The sequence below is a fragment of the Tympanuchus pallidicinctus genome, unplaced genomic scaffold, assembly GCF_026119805.1.
Source record: "Tympanuchus pallidicinctus isolate F22 unplaced genomic scaffold, pur_lepc_1.0 scaffold3, whole genome shotgun sequence".
Classification (NCBI taxonomy): Eukaryota; Metazoa; Chordata; class Aves; order Galliformes; family Phasianidae; genus Tympanuchus; species Tympanuchus pallidicinctus.
In genome coordinates, this window is record NW_026294747.1 from 529,272 (window position 1) to 542,521 (window position 13,250).

The window sequence follows — 13,250 nt, forward strand, 5'->3', positions numbered from 1 at the left end:
GAGCCTCGCTTCCACATCCATATGCAAGGATCCGCAGTGCTGCTGCTTCCCATGGGTTCCTGGGTGCCCAGTGAAGACAGCCCCCATTTCCCCTCTCTCTGCTGGAGTTGAGTTTTGCGGGTGCTGCAGCTCAGCACTGCTAGGTAGGACCTGCTCCTAGTTATTTCAGCCAGGTGACTGTAGTGCTTCGAATCCATTGTGTCAGTGCCATGGCATGCCTGCTGTACGGCGCTCACATTGACATCCAGTGTCTTCTTCCTACTCCTGACTAGATAAAACTATGTTTCGCATGCACCAGTTACACTTAAACCTTTTCCAAATGGCGACAGCGAAGGAGTACAACTAAGAGTTGTCCCTCTCTCCAATGTTGATTTATCCCTACAGCAATATCAGATTGCTTGTAGTGGGGTAGGACCATTGCTTTTTGCTGAATTCAATTTAAACAATAGCATAGGCACTAATGATACCGTAGATACCGTAAAGAACAAAGCAGCAGCACACACATCTGGTTTCTGTCTCAGTGAAGGCTATGCATTATAGTGATTGATGTACGAGGTCCAAATTTACTGATAATCTAATTATATGATGAAGTAGGTTGTGGGGCTCTCAAATTCCCCCATTGAGATTGTAAGAGGAACAATAAAAAAAAGTCGATATTTGAAAAGAATAAGGCGGCTCAGCCTCCCCCCACAACTGCACCTTCACGCTCCCTGCTGTAGGAACGTAGTATCTCAGCCTGTTTTCCGAAGAGAAAAAGGTCAAGAAGCTGCAACGTGGACTCCCTCCTGCCTGGCTGTCAGGAAATACAAGATAATCCCGATTACACAAATGTGAATGATGTTGATACGCTCAGGTTTTGACACTGAAGTATTTTTTCTATTAATAATTTTAATTGCCTGAGGTCAGTTCTTATATCACTACAAGTATTTTATGTTTCATTATGTTTATTCATGTTTCCTAGTTACCTGTCTTTGCTATTTTTTCACATTAAAGGGCTGGAAAGTTCATTGAAATAAACTTTTCCAACTCAAGCAATGCGAAGAATTGCAGTGAGCTATAAACACGATTGGAAGTCGCAGGAATATCGTGTTTGGAAGGCGATGACTGGGCTGTGACGCCACTTTGTTGATGTTAGTCCCACTCACACCAGCGGGACTCCAAACCCAGGATCTTTCATTAGATGTGATTTGCAGGCTGTGCGTGTGTGTGTGCGTGCAGGATAAAGCACCTTTCAATCACTGGGGCTGAAACCACATTTTTGCTGAGGCCTAACAGCTCAGCATCATCACCCTCCAGCTACAGCAAAGAAGACTTTTTAAGAACTCGAACCAACGATTAAAGTAATTGGTCTCTTCTCATGTCTCCTACAGGTATGCCAGTTTCCCATCACACGGGAGATCTGTGTGCCCTGGATCTTGTCCCGTGTGTTCTAGTCATGGATTTCAGCGCAATTGCTGTGCGTGAAACTGCTGCCACAGCAAAGCTCTGTGGTAGGTGCAGATGAGGAAGTCATGAGTGAGTTGTACAGAGACGCGTTAAGCCTCTCATGACTGTACATGCTGTGGGATCACACGTGGCCTGCGCTTGGGCCTTGCCACCCCTGAGCAGCCATTGGCGCAGAGATCAATCACGCCATTTGCACACAACATAAGCACCCCCCTCCGGCCAGCAAGAGCATGGCCTCTCCAAAACAGCCATAGAATCACATAAACACAGAGCATCCCCAGTTGGAAGCGACCATCGAGTTCAATACCCTCAGCCCCACACAGGACTGCCCAAACCCAATATCTGAGAGCGGTGCCAAAACACCCCTTGAGCTCCAGCAGCTCAGGGCTGTGCCCACCACCCTCTGGTCAAAGCATCCTCCAGGTTAACAGATTAAAGCATTTAAGAGAGAAGTAGCTGAGAAACGGTAGACATTTTTTGCTAACTGTGGTATAAAATCGTCACTGTGGCCACAAAAAAGTCTCAGCAACAAAACCCAGATCACATCACGTCCTCCTCCCCCAGGCCTGTGACTTATGGTCTATGATGCAAACGTTGGATTCATTGCATTAAAGCCAAAATTTCCCTTAGCTAACACATTTCATTTGTTTGCTGTCTTATATGTTTATTGAACACTTGGGATTGTTAATCTTCTGCTAATTTAATAACTGGAACCATGTTATATGGTTATATAAACGTCGCTGCATTCTGCAGGGGAGATGAATGAGCATCATGGCACATGGCAGCAGGAAGCACCGGGCTGAGGTGGGACAGGAGCATGGGGCTGGTCCCTTTGGGCCTGAAAATCCTGCAGTTCATATGCAGAAAACCGACACGAGGTTTTTAGATGCGTGTAACTGACTTTCCTCAAGCTCCACACAGCTTCTCAAATGTGAGGCTGCACAGTGGGGCATGGCCACTGGGAGGACCCCAGAAAGCCAAGCATGAGGCTGGTGTGCCCCAGCACCCACCAGAACCAAACTCCGGTGGGACGGCCATGGGGCCTTCTGCAGAGATCCAGTACCCACACTGCCAGAGTATGAACTCGAAACCAACGTTTTTAGCGCTTGTTTCCTGGACACTGCTTATTTTTCGTGTAGTTTACACAGCTGACATGTAAATGCTTACAAAGGAGTAGTGGCTTCAAACAGCGCTTTGTTTGTCATTAGTTACCCTGATGAATCTGCTATAACTAATTGCAACCTGACGATATATTCCATGGCCTCATTGTGCCTTCAATAACTTGAATATAAACACCACTGAAGGCAGCAGGAATGCAAAGCATGTAAATCAGCACAGAGCTGAGCACTAGATTTTAAGCAAGGATCCTGCAGCGAGGAATTCAAACCATTATTCTGTATATTCCTTATATTTCTGTTTGATGCTTTACTCTTCTCCGTGCTTGGAGCAGAATCCATTTCCCTTCCAGGCATGCATAGCATGTTCCCCTTTGGTTTCCTAATTTGGGTTAGATCCTACCATATGAAAAATACACTCCGGTATTGCACCTAGAGCACATCGATGAGACCTAAAGAGCTCTTCTGTAATGGGAATTAAGATCAAAAAGGATACAGAATTTAAATATTCAACATTTTTTTCTTGGATATGAAACATACAAAAATTGTTTTGATGCAAAAGTTGCTGCGACAGAATATGTTACTTAAACTCCAGGACCATATTAGGGTAAAATGGCTTTTTAGAAAGGAATTGCACTGACAGAAACTCCTTCGTGTGTAAATTATGACATTTTGTCTATTGCCTCTTACTAGAAATGTTGAAAAAAAATCTGTTAAAAATATTCTTTTAGGAAGTTGTGTTGAGATAAAAGCAAATGAATAGGAATTGGTATAATTTAGAGGCTCATTTCTGATCAGTTTCTTAATTTATGCCCCATTTGCTGCCAGAAATCTGCAGCAGTTCCCAGTGTCCAGGAAGCACAGTAAGCAAAGTTGATAACACGGTTTATTTTGCAGTGGTGTTTGCTGCTTTTGTGTTGGAACCTCGCACTTGCAGTGAGTTGATGCTTTGTTGCTCCCATGAGAGGGACACAGGCAGGCTGGGACTGGGGTAAGCTAAACCTGCCCACAAACACATGCAGAGAGTGAGTGCACGAAACACACGCTGCAACAAGTTTGACCTAGCCTTCTGTCTGAATTCAGCTGCTATTTAGAGCCATTGGTCTTGACCAACATCCCACAGTCAGCACAAGATCACAGAGGCAATGACTTCCCGTGCTGTGGTTTCAAATGCAGCCAGACATGATGCACCAGCAGGTCACCATGGGATCAATAACTCTTCATCTTATGTCCCTGAGCACTGAGCAAGATACGCCTGTGCTCTTTGCTCATCTGTTCCTCCTGTGTGGGTCCACCTGCAGCACGTGCACCATTCCACTCTCCTCTGCAAAGACCCCTTAATGGGGTCCTTCCCCACTTGGTATACCCCTCGCTTCTTCCAGGCTCGAAAAGTGTGAGAGAAACGCAAAATGAGAGATGAAGAGACCACCAGGTCCAAACCAGGCTTGCATCATGCCCAGTGCATCCCAGGGAGGTGGCAGAGACACTGTCCCAGAGGCGTTCAAGGAGAGGGTAGATCTGGTACTTAGGGATGTGACTAGCAGGCACGGTGGGGATGGATCTGTGGTTGGACAGGGTGATCTCAGTGGTCTTTCCCAAACTGAATGATTGATTCCTGGGGCAGCAGGCACTCAAGTAAGCCCGACTGCTCCTGATAGGAACTGACGTGGCACATGCAGTTGTGCTGGCAGCCTGGCAGAGGCAAGCTGAGCTGTGCTGCTAATCAGGGCCGCAGGCAGCTGTCACGCAAAAGCAGCAGCTGGTGAAATGGCCTCTGGAGGTGCAGGAGGCAATGATACCTTGCCTCAGCCCTCCCTGCTGCTCTTGAGCAGGCTGGCGTGCCAGGGCACAGGGCAAGCCCAGCAGTGAGCAAACTGGGAAAATCCATCTTCCCCAGCTTCCCTCTGCCATGAAACAGCAGTCTGAAGTTGTGTCTGGAAAATCCCCCCAGATAAACGAATATGAAATTCTCACCGTTTAAAATTAACTTTCTCCTTTTGCCTGTAAAAAAAAAAAAAAGGCTCAGCCTTCCTATCAGATGTTTTGATTGCTTTGGGCTCCCTAAAAATTGAAAGCTGGCAGAATTCTCCTTAGCGAGTGCTGTGGGAGATCTTTGCTGGGATGATAAAAATAACTATTTGGTGCCAAAGGCGATAGGCTGGGGAACAAAAGCCTCTCTGAAGTCAGAAAAGTGGATTCTCTGAAAGAGTTAAAAAAAAAAAAAAAAGAGCCTAGAACAGCAGTGGGCATCCTGGGCTGTGACCAAGGCTGTGCAGCTGATGGCTGAGTCTAGGTGAAGGATTTGGAAGCAGGAAAACAACAGGTGGCGGGCGGGAAACGTGCGAGAATCAGATCTGCCTGGGGAATAGGCGGTGGATAGAGTGACTGGAGGTGATGTGGCACTGCGGGGAGAGAAGAATGGGACGAATCCCTGATGAAGCCCTGACCTCTCATGCCAGCAGGCCTTTGTGAAGAACGAATGCACAGCGAGAAAAGCAGAGGAAAAGGAAGAGAAAACAACAACGAACCAACGAAAAAACAGACTTCAGGTGTTCCTTTGGGAGAGGATGAGAGTGAAACTTGTGGCAGATATTAGTCACGTCACTTAGCAAGGTGTTCAAATACCACGGTGAATGATGAGTGCAGTATGAGGGCTTGGAATAACTTAGTCAGTAAACCAAACTTGAGGCGCAAAAAGATTCAGTGTTGTGATTGTGGTTGCAATATTGTGAGCTTCACTCCTGGTGTGGATGACTTTCTGCAGCCGATAGACGTGCTGTTCATTTTTCTGATGCAATAACATTTCAACCACAGTGTAAGTGCCGTCACACTTCAGGCTGCAGCAAGTGGCATGTACAAAAGCAAAGGATGCTTGAGATATATTCCGACCTGTCAGAAAATTCCAAAACTGGGATTTGGCCCCCACTTAAAAACCATTAGAGCTTTTTCTCTTGGGCAATTCCATTTTATCAGGTATCTGCTTACAGAACTCAGCCAGATCTCCTCTCAGATGGTTTTACAAACTTTCAGCAGATGTGAATGAGCATTTATTTGACAGAGACAACTAACTACCTCGGCAGCTCCACCCTCCTGACCCTTGTTCGTGAATCCCCTTGGTCAGGTTTCAAAAGTATTTGCTGTCAGAAGTAATCCGTTTTTTTTTTTTTTAGCTTTTAGTAACCACCTGCTTCCCTGAAACCCATTGTCCTCTCATGATAAATTCAGTTTTGCACCTGAATATTACATCAAATGTCATCGTCAGGGTTTTGATGATAGTTTTATGAGAAAATATTGAAGGTCTCTTTGAACACGGTGTAAAACAGAACTTCCCTGTCCCTCAGGAAAACCTGAATGGGAGTTATAGTGAATATGGAATGACCATTGGGTTGCTATGCAAGCTTCTTCAGTTGCTGCTCTTTTAGGGATACAAACGTGTAAAAAAAAATAAAAATACACCTTAATACAGGATGAGGCCTGAAGTCAACATTTTGAAGTTTCCATAGCTGTACATATTCAGTGCCTCCCATAGCTACCATTCACACTTGTTTATTTAAAAAAATCTATCTCTAAAGAAGCTGGAGCATGCATACATGAATATCTATGTGTTGATCCGTGGTATTTTTCACTCTACTCGTTACTCAGAGGGGAGTTTGATAACACATCTGTACCACTGATGAACATACAGTAGCAAAAGAACTGCAAAGATTTCTCGCACAACACACTAGACATACAGGAACTGGAATTTATGCTCTCGGTTATTGATGGAGCAGCCAAGGAACCAGCTTTGCTGGCTTTCTCTGCAGACTGTCTTGAAGAGGATGCATGGAAACGCATATGAAGCAAACTCTCTGGACACTGCCCATGTTCTTCTACTCTTGCTGAGCAGATGAGAGCAGAGATAATCCCAAAATATTCTCACTTCCTCATCAACATGCCTCCAACTTCTAAGTGCTTCAGATTGTCTGTTTGCACTTGTTTTAATAATGGAATCTAGTCAGAAGCTCGTGGCCCCATAAACTTTAGGCATAATTTTAACTATGTCAACTTTAGAAAGTCAGTATCTGCCTCATCAAAGGGCAGTTATGTCCAACGTGGGTGTCTCTGCCAATTGTGTTTCGAACTGCAGCAATAATCCAACCAAACCATGCAAATAGCTTTTCTACACCCACATTTTTTAATTATCATCATGAGACTGAGGTAGCTGAGACCAGATCTATAACATTTTCTGGATGTCAAAATGCCCACACACCTTCTGTAATCCTTGTGCTACCAGCCCCCTTTCGCATTGCTTTTAGCTGGCCCATCTAATTATCTATTACCTTCACTGTTTAATGTATTATTCATAAGCCCCACAAAGGACTGTCAGGAGGAAGGGGCTCTGTTTAAGAAAAAGGAAACAACTTGTCTGACCAGACCACCTCAGCTGCGCCACCTTATAAACACTGCGGCGGTCGATACAGCCCTCCTCGCCCCTTTTCAGAAATGAACCGTTTCTTTTTTACTGCCAGGTGAGACCTCTGCATACACTGCAAACAGAAATAATGTGTTTTCGTCAGAGATTTGTGGCCTACTTCCCATTTTGAAAATAAATAAATTCATTATCTTCGCATGTGCTGCAGTCAATAAGGATCTGAAATGGGAAAGCAGTGAAAATGTTATGACTTAATGAACGCGTTGCGTAATCATTCTTACCAAATGTCAAAATAAATTGGAGGCCAGTGTGTATGGTTTATGCTTGTCAAGTTAGGGTTTTGTTTGCTATTTCTGGAAGAAAAAAAGAAAGACCAGAACACTAAAAAGTAGGGGAAGAGAAGGCATATATTTGGGTACTGATGGAAAGAGTTTGGTCCGTGCCAGCCCATCCGCTCACGCAGCCTGCCAGCAGACCACAAGGCTGTACTCTGCCATCAAGTTCCAGCAGCCCCAGGAACTGCGGAATACAAGGAACAAAGCCAGGTTCTGCCTATGCTTGAGGCCTTTTGGGGTGTCCCATCACATCCAGTGTTGGCATGTAGGCATTGAGAAACATGGGATTCGCCTGTCCTAAGCAAAGAACTTTCTGTTTGTCCAAGCAATGAATACCTGGGAAGCTCCAAGTCTGGAATATCCGCAGAGCCAATGGCTCGATCCTTGGGTCTTCCCTCTGAGGGTGCCTGGGGAAAAGACCAATTAGGACTATGCGATAAGAAGGATGACTCCCATACTTATGTGATTAGGAAAACAGATCTCTAAAACAACATATTCAAAAGAAGATCAAAGCAGGACTGTTCTTTTGTGGTTAGATTTTGACTTATTTACGCTTTGCCCCATTGTGTACATGTTCTAGCAGCACCCAGAGGCCACAGCTGTGCGTTGCTCACTGCATCAAAGGCAGTGCCTCCAGCGTGCCAGTATTCCTTATGGCCCGCATGAAACGCGCAAATACACATATGTGGCTTTCATTTATTTTGTTTCATGACACAGGGAGGGGGGAAAAATCCTTTTCATACACCTACATCTATCACATAGCAACTAAGAATAGAAGCAATATTGAGACAGATGGAAATGTTAGCGGTGACAGCTCACAAGCACGAATCGCACATTTGTGAAATAATGAAATGGGTGGGCAGTTGTTATATGAACTCCATGTCAGTCGTTACGCTTTCCTGGCTATCATTTTGCAAGAGTATGTCTCAGAGATATTTTCAACCCAGAGGAGTTGGTGCCCTGCGCTGTGCCACACCTTGCTGGATGTGTGGGAGCGAGGACTTGGGGAACTGCCGAGTGATTTGTGCAAGAGCTGCTCATCACAAGCCCTGGGATGGTCCAGGACATTTCCTTGCCAGGACATCTCAGTATTTCCTACGTGTGGTGGGAAGGACGCAGAAAGGAGTAAAAACATTTGGAAACCCAAGTGCAAGGGAAACACGGGATGCTCAGATTTGTTTCCAAAGCTTAGTTCTAGCCATATGAGTACTATGTGCTTACGTGTCATCTGCCCATATCCTGTGGTCCCTTGCCCACCATGAATGGCAACAAGTTAGCCCTGCATTCCTCACTTCAGTCTTCCCAGCTCTTCGTGCCCCAAAAGCCACTGTCTCCATTTTAAGAACCGCTTCAGTGTTTTGCTAGCCCCATTTTCCAAGCCTCCATCCAAGGGTTTTTCCACCAACAAAAGAAACGCTGTGCTCTCAATCTTAAGTTAGCTCAAAGGGGAGGGAGCTGTGAAAGCGCTCCCCCATAAGTCCATCCATACGTCTGCCCATATGCCTTGCAGTCTGTGCTACCTGTCTGTTTCCCAAGTCCTGCTTGGGAACCTGCTGATTTTCTGAGGTACCGTTGCTTTCACAAGATGCTGTTTACGGCATCATGTTGACATTACTATTTTTTGCTGGAGGAATGAACTAGATCTCCTGAAACCTTATGGACGTTCTCTTTGTTTGTGTACCTGATTAAAAAAAAAAAAAAACAACCAACAACTCTGGCAGCTACATCCTGGAGTGCTCAGTGGAGATTTACTACAGTGATTCATTCATGATAAGACTTCCAGCTCTGAGCAAAATTTCTCCTCGGGGATTCATCCACCTTTCCAGAATCTCTCATGGCTGGGCAATAGTGTGCCACTGCTTCTAGGAAGCAAAGTCCAGTTACTAAATGGCAGCCAGATGACATTTTCTTTGGGCATTTCGGGGAGCTCGAGAATACTGGCGTGGTAAAGAAATGAAAGAAATATCTTGCTGCACGAAATCAAGTGCACATCCAGCCCCTCAGCTTAACGAAATGCTACGCAAGACTCCATGCCTATCAGCAGTGACTATCAGCAGGTCATTCAAAATAGGAGAACTATTGAAGGATGTTGAAAATCAAGTGGTTATCCAAAAGGAGAAGGATAAATTTTGAGACAAATCATGCCTACATCGGATGCCACACAGAGAAACATCTCATAGTAAATACAGATAGCCAAGAGACATCAAAGCAATTAAGTTGCACCAGGGGAGGTTCTGGTGGGATGTTAAGAAGAATTTCTTCTCAGAACGAGCAGTGAGGCATTGGCACCAGCTGCCCAGAGAGGGAGTGGAGTCATCTGGAGGTGTTCAAGAAAAGAGTAGATGTGGCATGGAAGAAGATGGTCAGTGGGCATGGCGGAGGTAGATTGGGTTTGGACTTGAAGATCTTTTCCAACCTTTATGATTCCATGATTCTAAACCACTGAAGACAACACTTGTGGTAGTGGGCAAAACAAATGGAAAGCCATTAAAGAGGACAAAAAGAGGCTGTCACGTCAAAGCTTTGGAGGATGAAGTGAGATTCAGAGGAGATTGGACATTTTACAGTATCATAAACGTAAGAGACAGAAGGCAGTGATGAACCACCACCAAATGGGTGACAGCTCCTGGAGAAATACTATGTACTAAAATCAATAAAGCCACTTGCAGATGAAGGCATGAGTCACTCGAGCAAATGCGACCAAATATGGCCCAGTGTCATTTGTTAGCAGCCACACGTCCCATCCATCTCGCAGAGAGTTCTGCACAAACAGGGTGGCGGTGGCAGAAAGGGCAACAGTAGAACTGGGAGTTTGGAAAGGCTGCTGACAGAATACCGGGTGTAAAATTAAAGTGAATGAAGACATACACGGCGGTCTCCGGGGTGGGAAATTCACGTAAACAGAAGCTCCTTGAGAGCAGTTTGGGGGAACTGGCAGGACTCCGGCAGGGCTCACCGCCTCTAGTTCGCAGCACACGTACTCAGCTCTCAGCCACCTGACTCCTTCCCGAGCGAGGAGAGGTCAGAGGATGCTTCCTTAGGAGTCTCACAACCCGGCGCTTCTAAGGAGCCGCGTTCGGGCTCCCTCCATCCTGCCGACGACAGCCGCTCCCAGAGCGGCCTCTTCCTCCTCCACGACTTTCTCCTCTCTCGGGCGCTGCCGAGAAACGTCCCGGCAGCGCAACTTTCCAACTGGCAGTGGAAAAACACCCGGCTGCTCCCCGCCCCTCCCCGGGCTGCCCGGCAGGGAGGCGGCCGCTCCCGGAGCGGGGCGGACAGGAGCCCCCCGCACAGCGCACGGCGCTCCTGCGGCAGCTCCATGTTGGCTCCGGGGCGATGGCATCCCCGGCCCCCGCTGCCGGGACCCCGGCGGGAGGCGGTCGCCGCGGTAACCGCGCGGCGGGGGCGGCGGGGCTGGGGCGGGGGGGGGGGGGGGGGTGGGGGGACGCCCGGCCGTGCCAGCCGGGGTTCCCTGCTCGGCGCTACGTGCGAGCCGCCGCGGGAGCCCGGGGAGGCGGGGGCGCCGGGATCCTCCCTCCCTTCCTCCCTCCTTCCCTCCCTGCCTCCCCGGCGGGGCCGGCGCCGCAGCGGGGCGCCGCCGGCTCTGCCGCAGGGAGCGGTGCCGGGGTGGGGGGAGTCGGAGCGTCTCCACCGGGGCGGGCGGCCGGGATCCCCCGGCGGAGGCAGCACGGCCCCTTCCTCCTCGGGAGCCCCCTGCCCCCCAGCAGCCCGGGTTCGGGAGGGAGAGCGATGCACAGGCTCCACGCAGAACCCCAGAGCTTCTCTACCTGCTACACCGCCGCTGCTCCGCCAAACTGCTGACTTTCCAGAGCTTATTTTTAGCCCGGAGACTAAATATTATTAGCTACATTTCTACGTAGGAAGGATCGGAAGAGGGAGGGGAGGGGGGCACTCGAGAGAGGGAGGCGAGCAGAAAGCTTATCCGAGCCATCTCCAGGCGGGGGACTGCGTTTGGGTTTCAGGCTCGTCAAACACCTCCCCCCTTTCATTTCTAGGCAAGCGGCTGCGGACATGGGATCGGCAGCGCAGGACGCTCCGCTCCGTCGGGGGCTGCACGCACGCACACATACACACACCGCGGAGCCATCGGTGACCCCCGCGCTGGGCACCGGGCGGCTCCATGGAGGTGCAGCTCAGCTGCGTCTCTTTATCTGCGTGAGATCAGCTGTGCACAGTGCCAGCCAGAGCTGAGCTGCAGCTCTTCAGCTATGCAAAATCAACTTCCATCCTCAGCTAGGAAAAAAACCCGGCGCATCTGCTTATTTCGGTAACGATCGGTTGCATCTCTGCCCAAAGCATGCACACGCAGATCGAGATACGAGATTCCCAGATAATATCAGGCACAACTTAACTCAACTCGCAGCGCAATCTCATAACGCGTCTCCTACCTTTGCTACGCTCCACGCACAGCCCCGCCACAAAGGGAACAAAACTCGGCACAGAGCAGGAACCCATCCCCACAGCACCAAGCGGGAGGCAGAGCCAGAGGGGGGGGAGTCACCCCTCTGCTTACCTTGCTCACAGCCAACACCACCGGCAGTGGCTAGATCGCGGAGATAAACACTCGCATTTCCCAAAGTTGACACCGTCAAACCAACCCCCGGAGCTCGCAAGACTCTTTTCTTTTTTTTTTTTTCTTTTTCCCTCCCTTTCCTCCTTTTCCTATCGCAGCCCGCGCCGCTAGGAATTCAACTTCGCCCAGCTCCGGCGGGAAGGGAGGGGAGGGGAAGGGAAGGAGGGAGCGAGGGGCGGGGGGGTCGGCGCCGGCTGCCAGCGGCTCCCCTACCCCCGCCGGGCCGCGCAAGAGGCGCGCAGCGGGGCGGGACGCGGAGCCGCCCCCACCGCCGCCTCTGTCCAGGGTGCTGCCCCGCCGCAGCCGCCGCCGCTGCGCGCCCGCTGCGCGCTTCCTGCGCGGCCCCCGTTGGCGTCACGTGAAAAGCGCGGCTCTGCGCGCCCTCCGCCCGGCCCTGCCCGCGCCCCGCGCCCCCCGCCCGCTCCTCCGCTCCGAGTTCCTCGGGCTTTCCTCGCAGCCCAAGAACGCTGGGGTGAAAGTTGCGCCGGCCGCACCGCCATCGCGCTGGGTCGGAGCCCCGGGCGCGTTAAGTACTCGAAAGCCGAGCCCGTGATATCGCACTCTGTCGTTAAGCAACATCTCCAGATTTTTCTTTTTTTTTTTCTTTTCTTTTTTTTTTTCCAGTTACAAAAATACGCTTTTTAAAAAATTATGATGATTTTTTTTTTTATAGGTACTCACCATTGTTTCTTTGCTGTCCTGGAGACAGAAGTGTCTTAAAACCTGGTCTCTCCAACAGATGCTGGAAGGTAATGTGTCTTGTTTGAAGTCATCATGTGAGAACTTCTGCTTTGCTCAGTGGATCGCCCACCACTTGGTGTGACTTATGAATCTAATAACCCTTTGCAATATCCGTGAGCTTCAACTCTCCACCACCTTGGTGCCTACAGAAGACAGAAAGCGACTGGCAGGGAGTTTTAAAAACCTATAGATGTACGCAAACGCCTTAGCTCAGAGTCACGTTTCCCTCCGAGTTCTTACGTGATCCTAATGAATGAGAGGGGTTACCGGCTCGCTCGCTATAAAACGCGCCCGCGGCCGCCCCCGGGAAGCGGGACGGAAAGTTCCCGAGGAAAGCCCCGGCCCGACGCAGCCCCGGCAGCGCTCCTGCCGTCTCCCGGCCCGCAGGGCGCCGTGCCCGGCCCTGCCCGCGGGGCACAGGTAAGTCCACCTGCGGTCCTCCCGCGGGAGCGCTCCGGGACTTGTTGCTCACCCGCGGGGAGCGCGGCACCCTGGCCTGGGCGAGCCGGACCGAATCCAGCCGCACCTTCCCGACCCGCTCCCCCTGTCCTCTCTGCCCCAGACGCCCCCCGATCCTATCCTTACCCCCCCGCCCTCCCGAATGAGTG

At 49.5% G+C, this 13,250-nt stretch overlaps 1 protein-coding gene across 3 annotated transcripts in view; it reads right to left on the reverse strand.

Moving 5' to 3' along the window:
- BDNF (brain derived neurotrophic factor) overlaps positions 1-12,781 on the reverse strand; it is a 32,269-nt gene extending 19,488 nt beyond the window's left edge. The window contains exon 1 of one of the 3 annotated variants that reach the window (XM_052692490.1): positions 12,583-12,781. In XM_052692490.1, coding sequence (XP_052548450.1) covers positions 12,583-12,585 — 3 coding nt within the window. In that variant the 5' untranslated portion in view covers positions 12,586-12,781. Of the gene's footprint in view, positions 1-11,716; positions 11,798-11,841; positions 12,012-12,582 lie in introns of those variants that run through there. The other 2 variants (XM_052692492.1, XM_052692493.1) reach the window with 2 other exon arrangements.
- Positions 12,782-13,250: the final 469 nt, after the last annotated feature.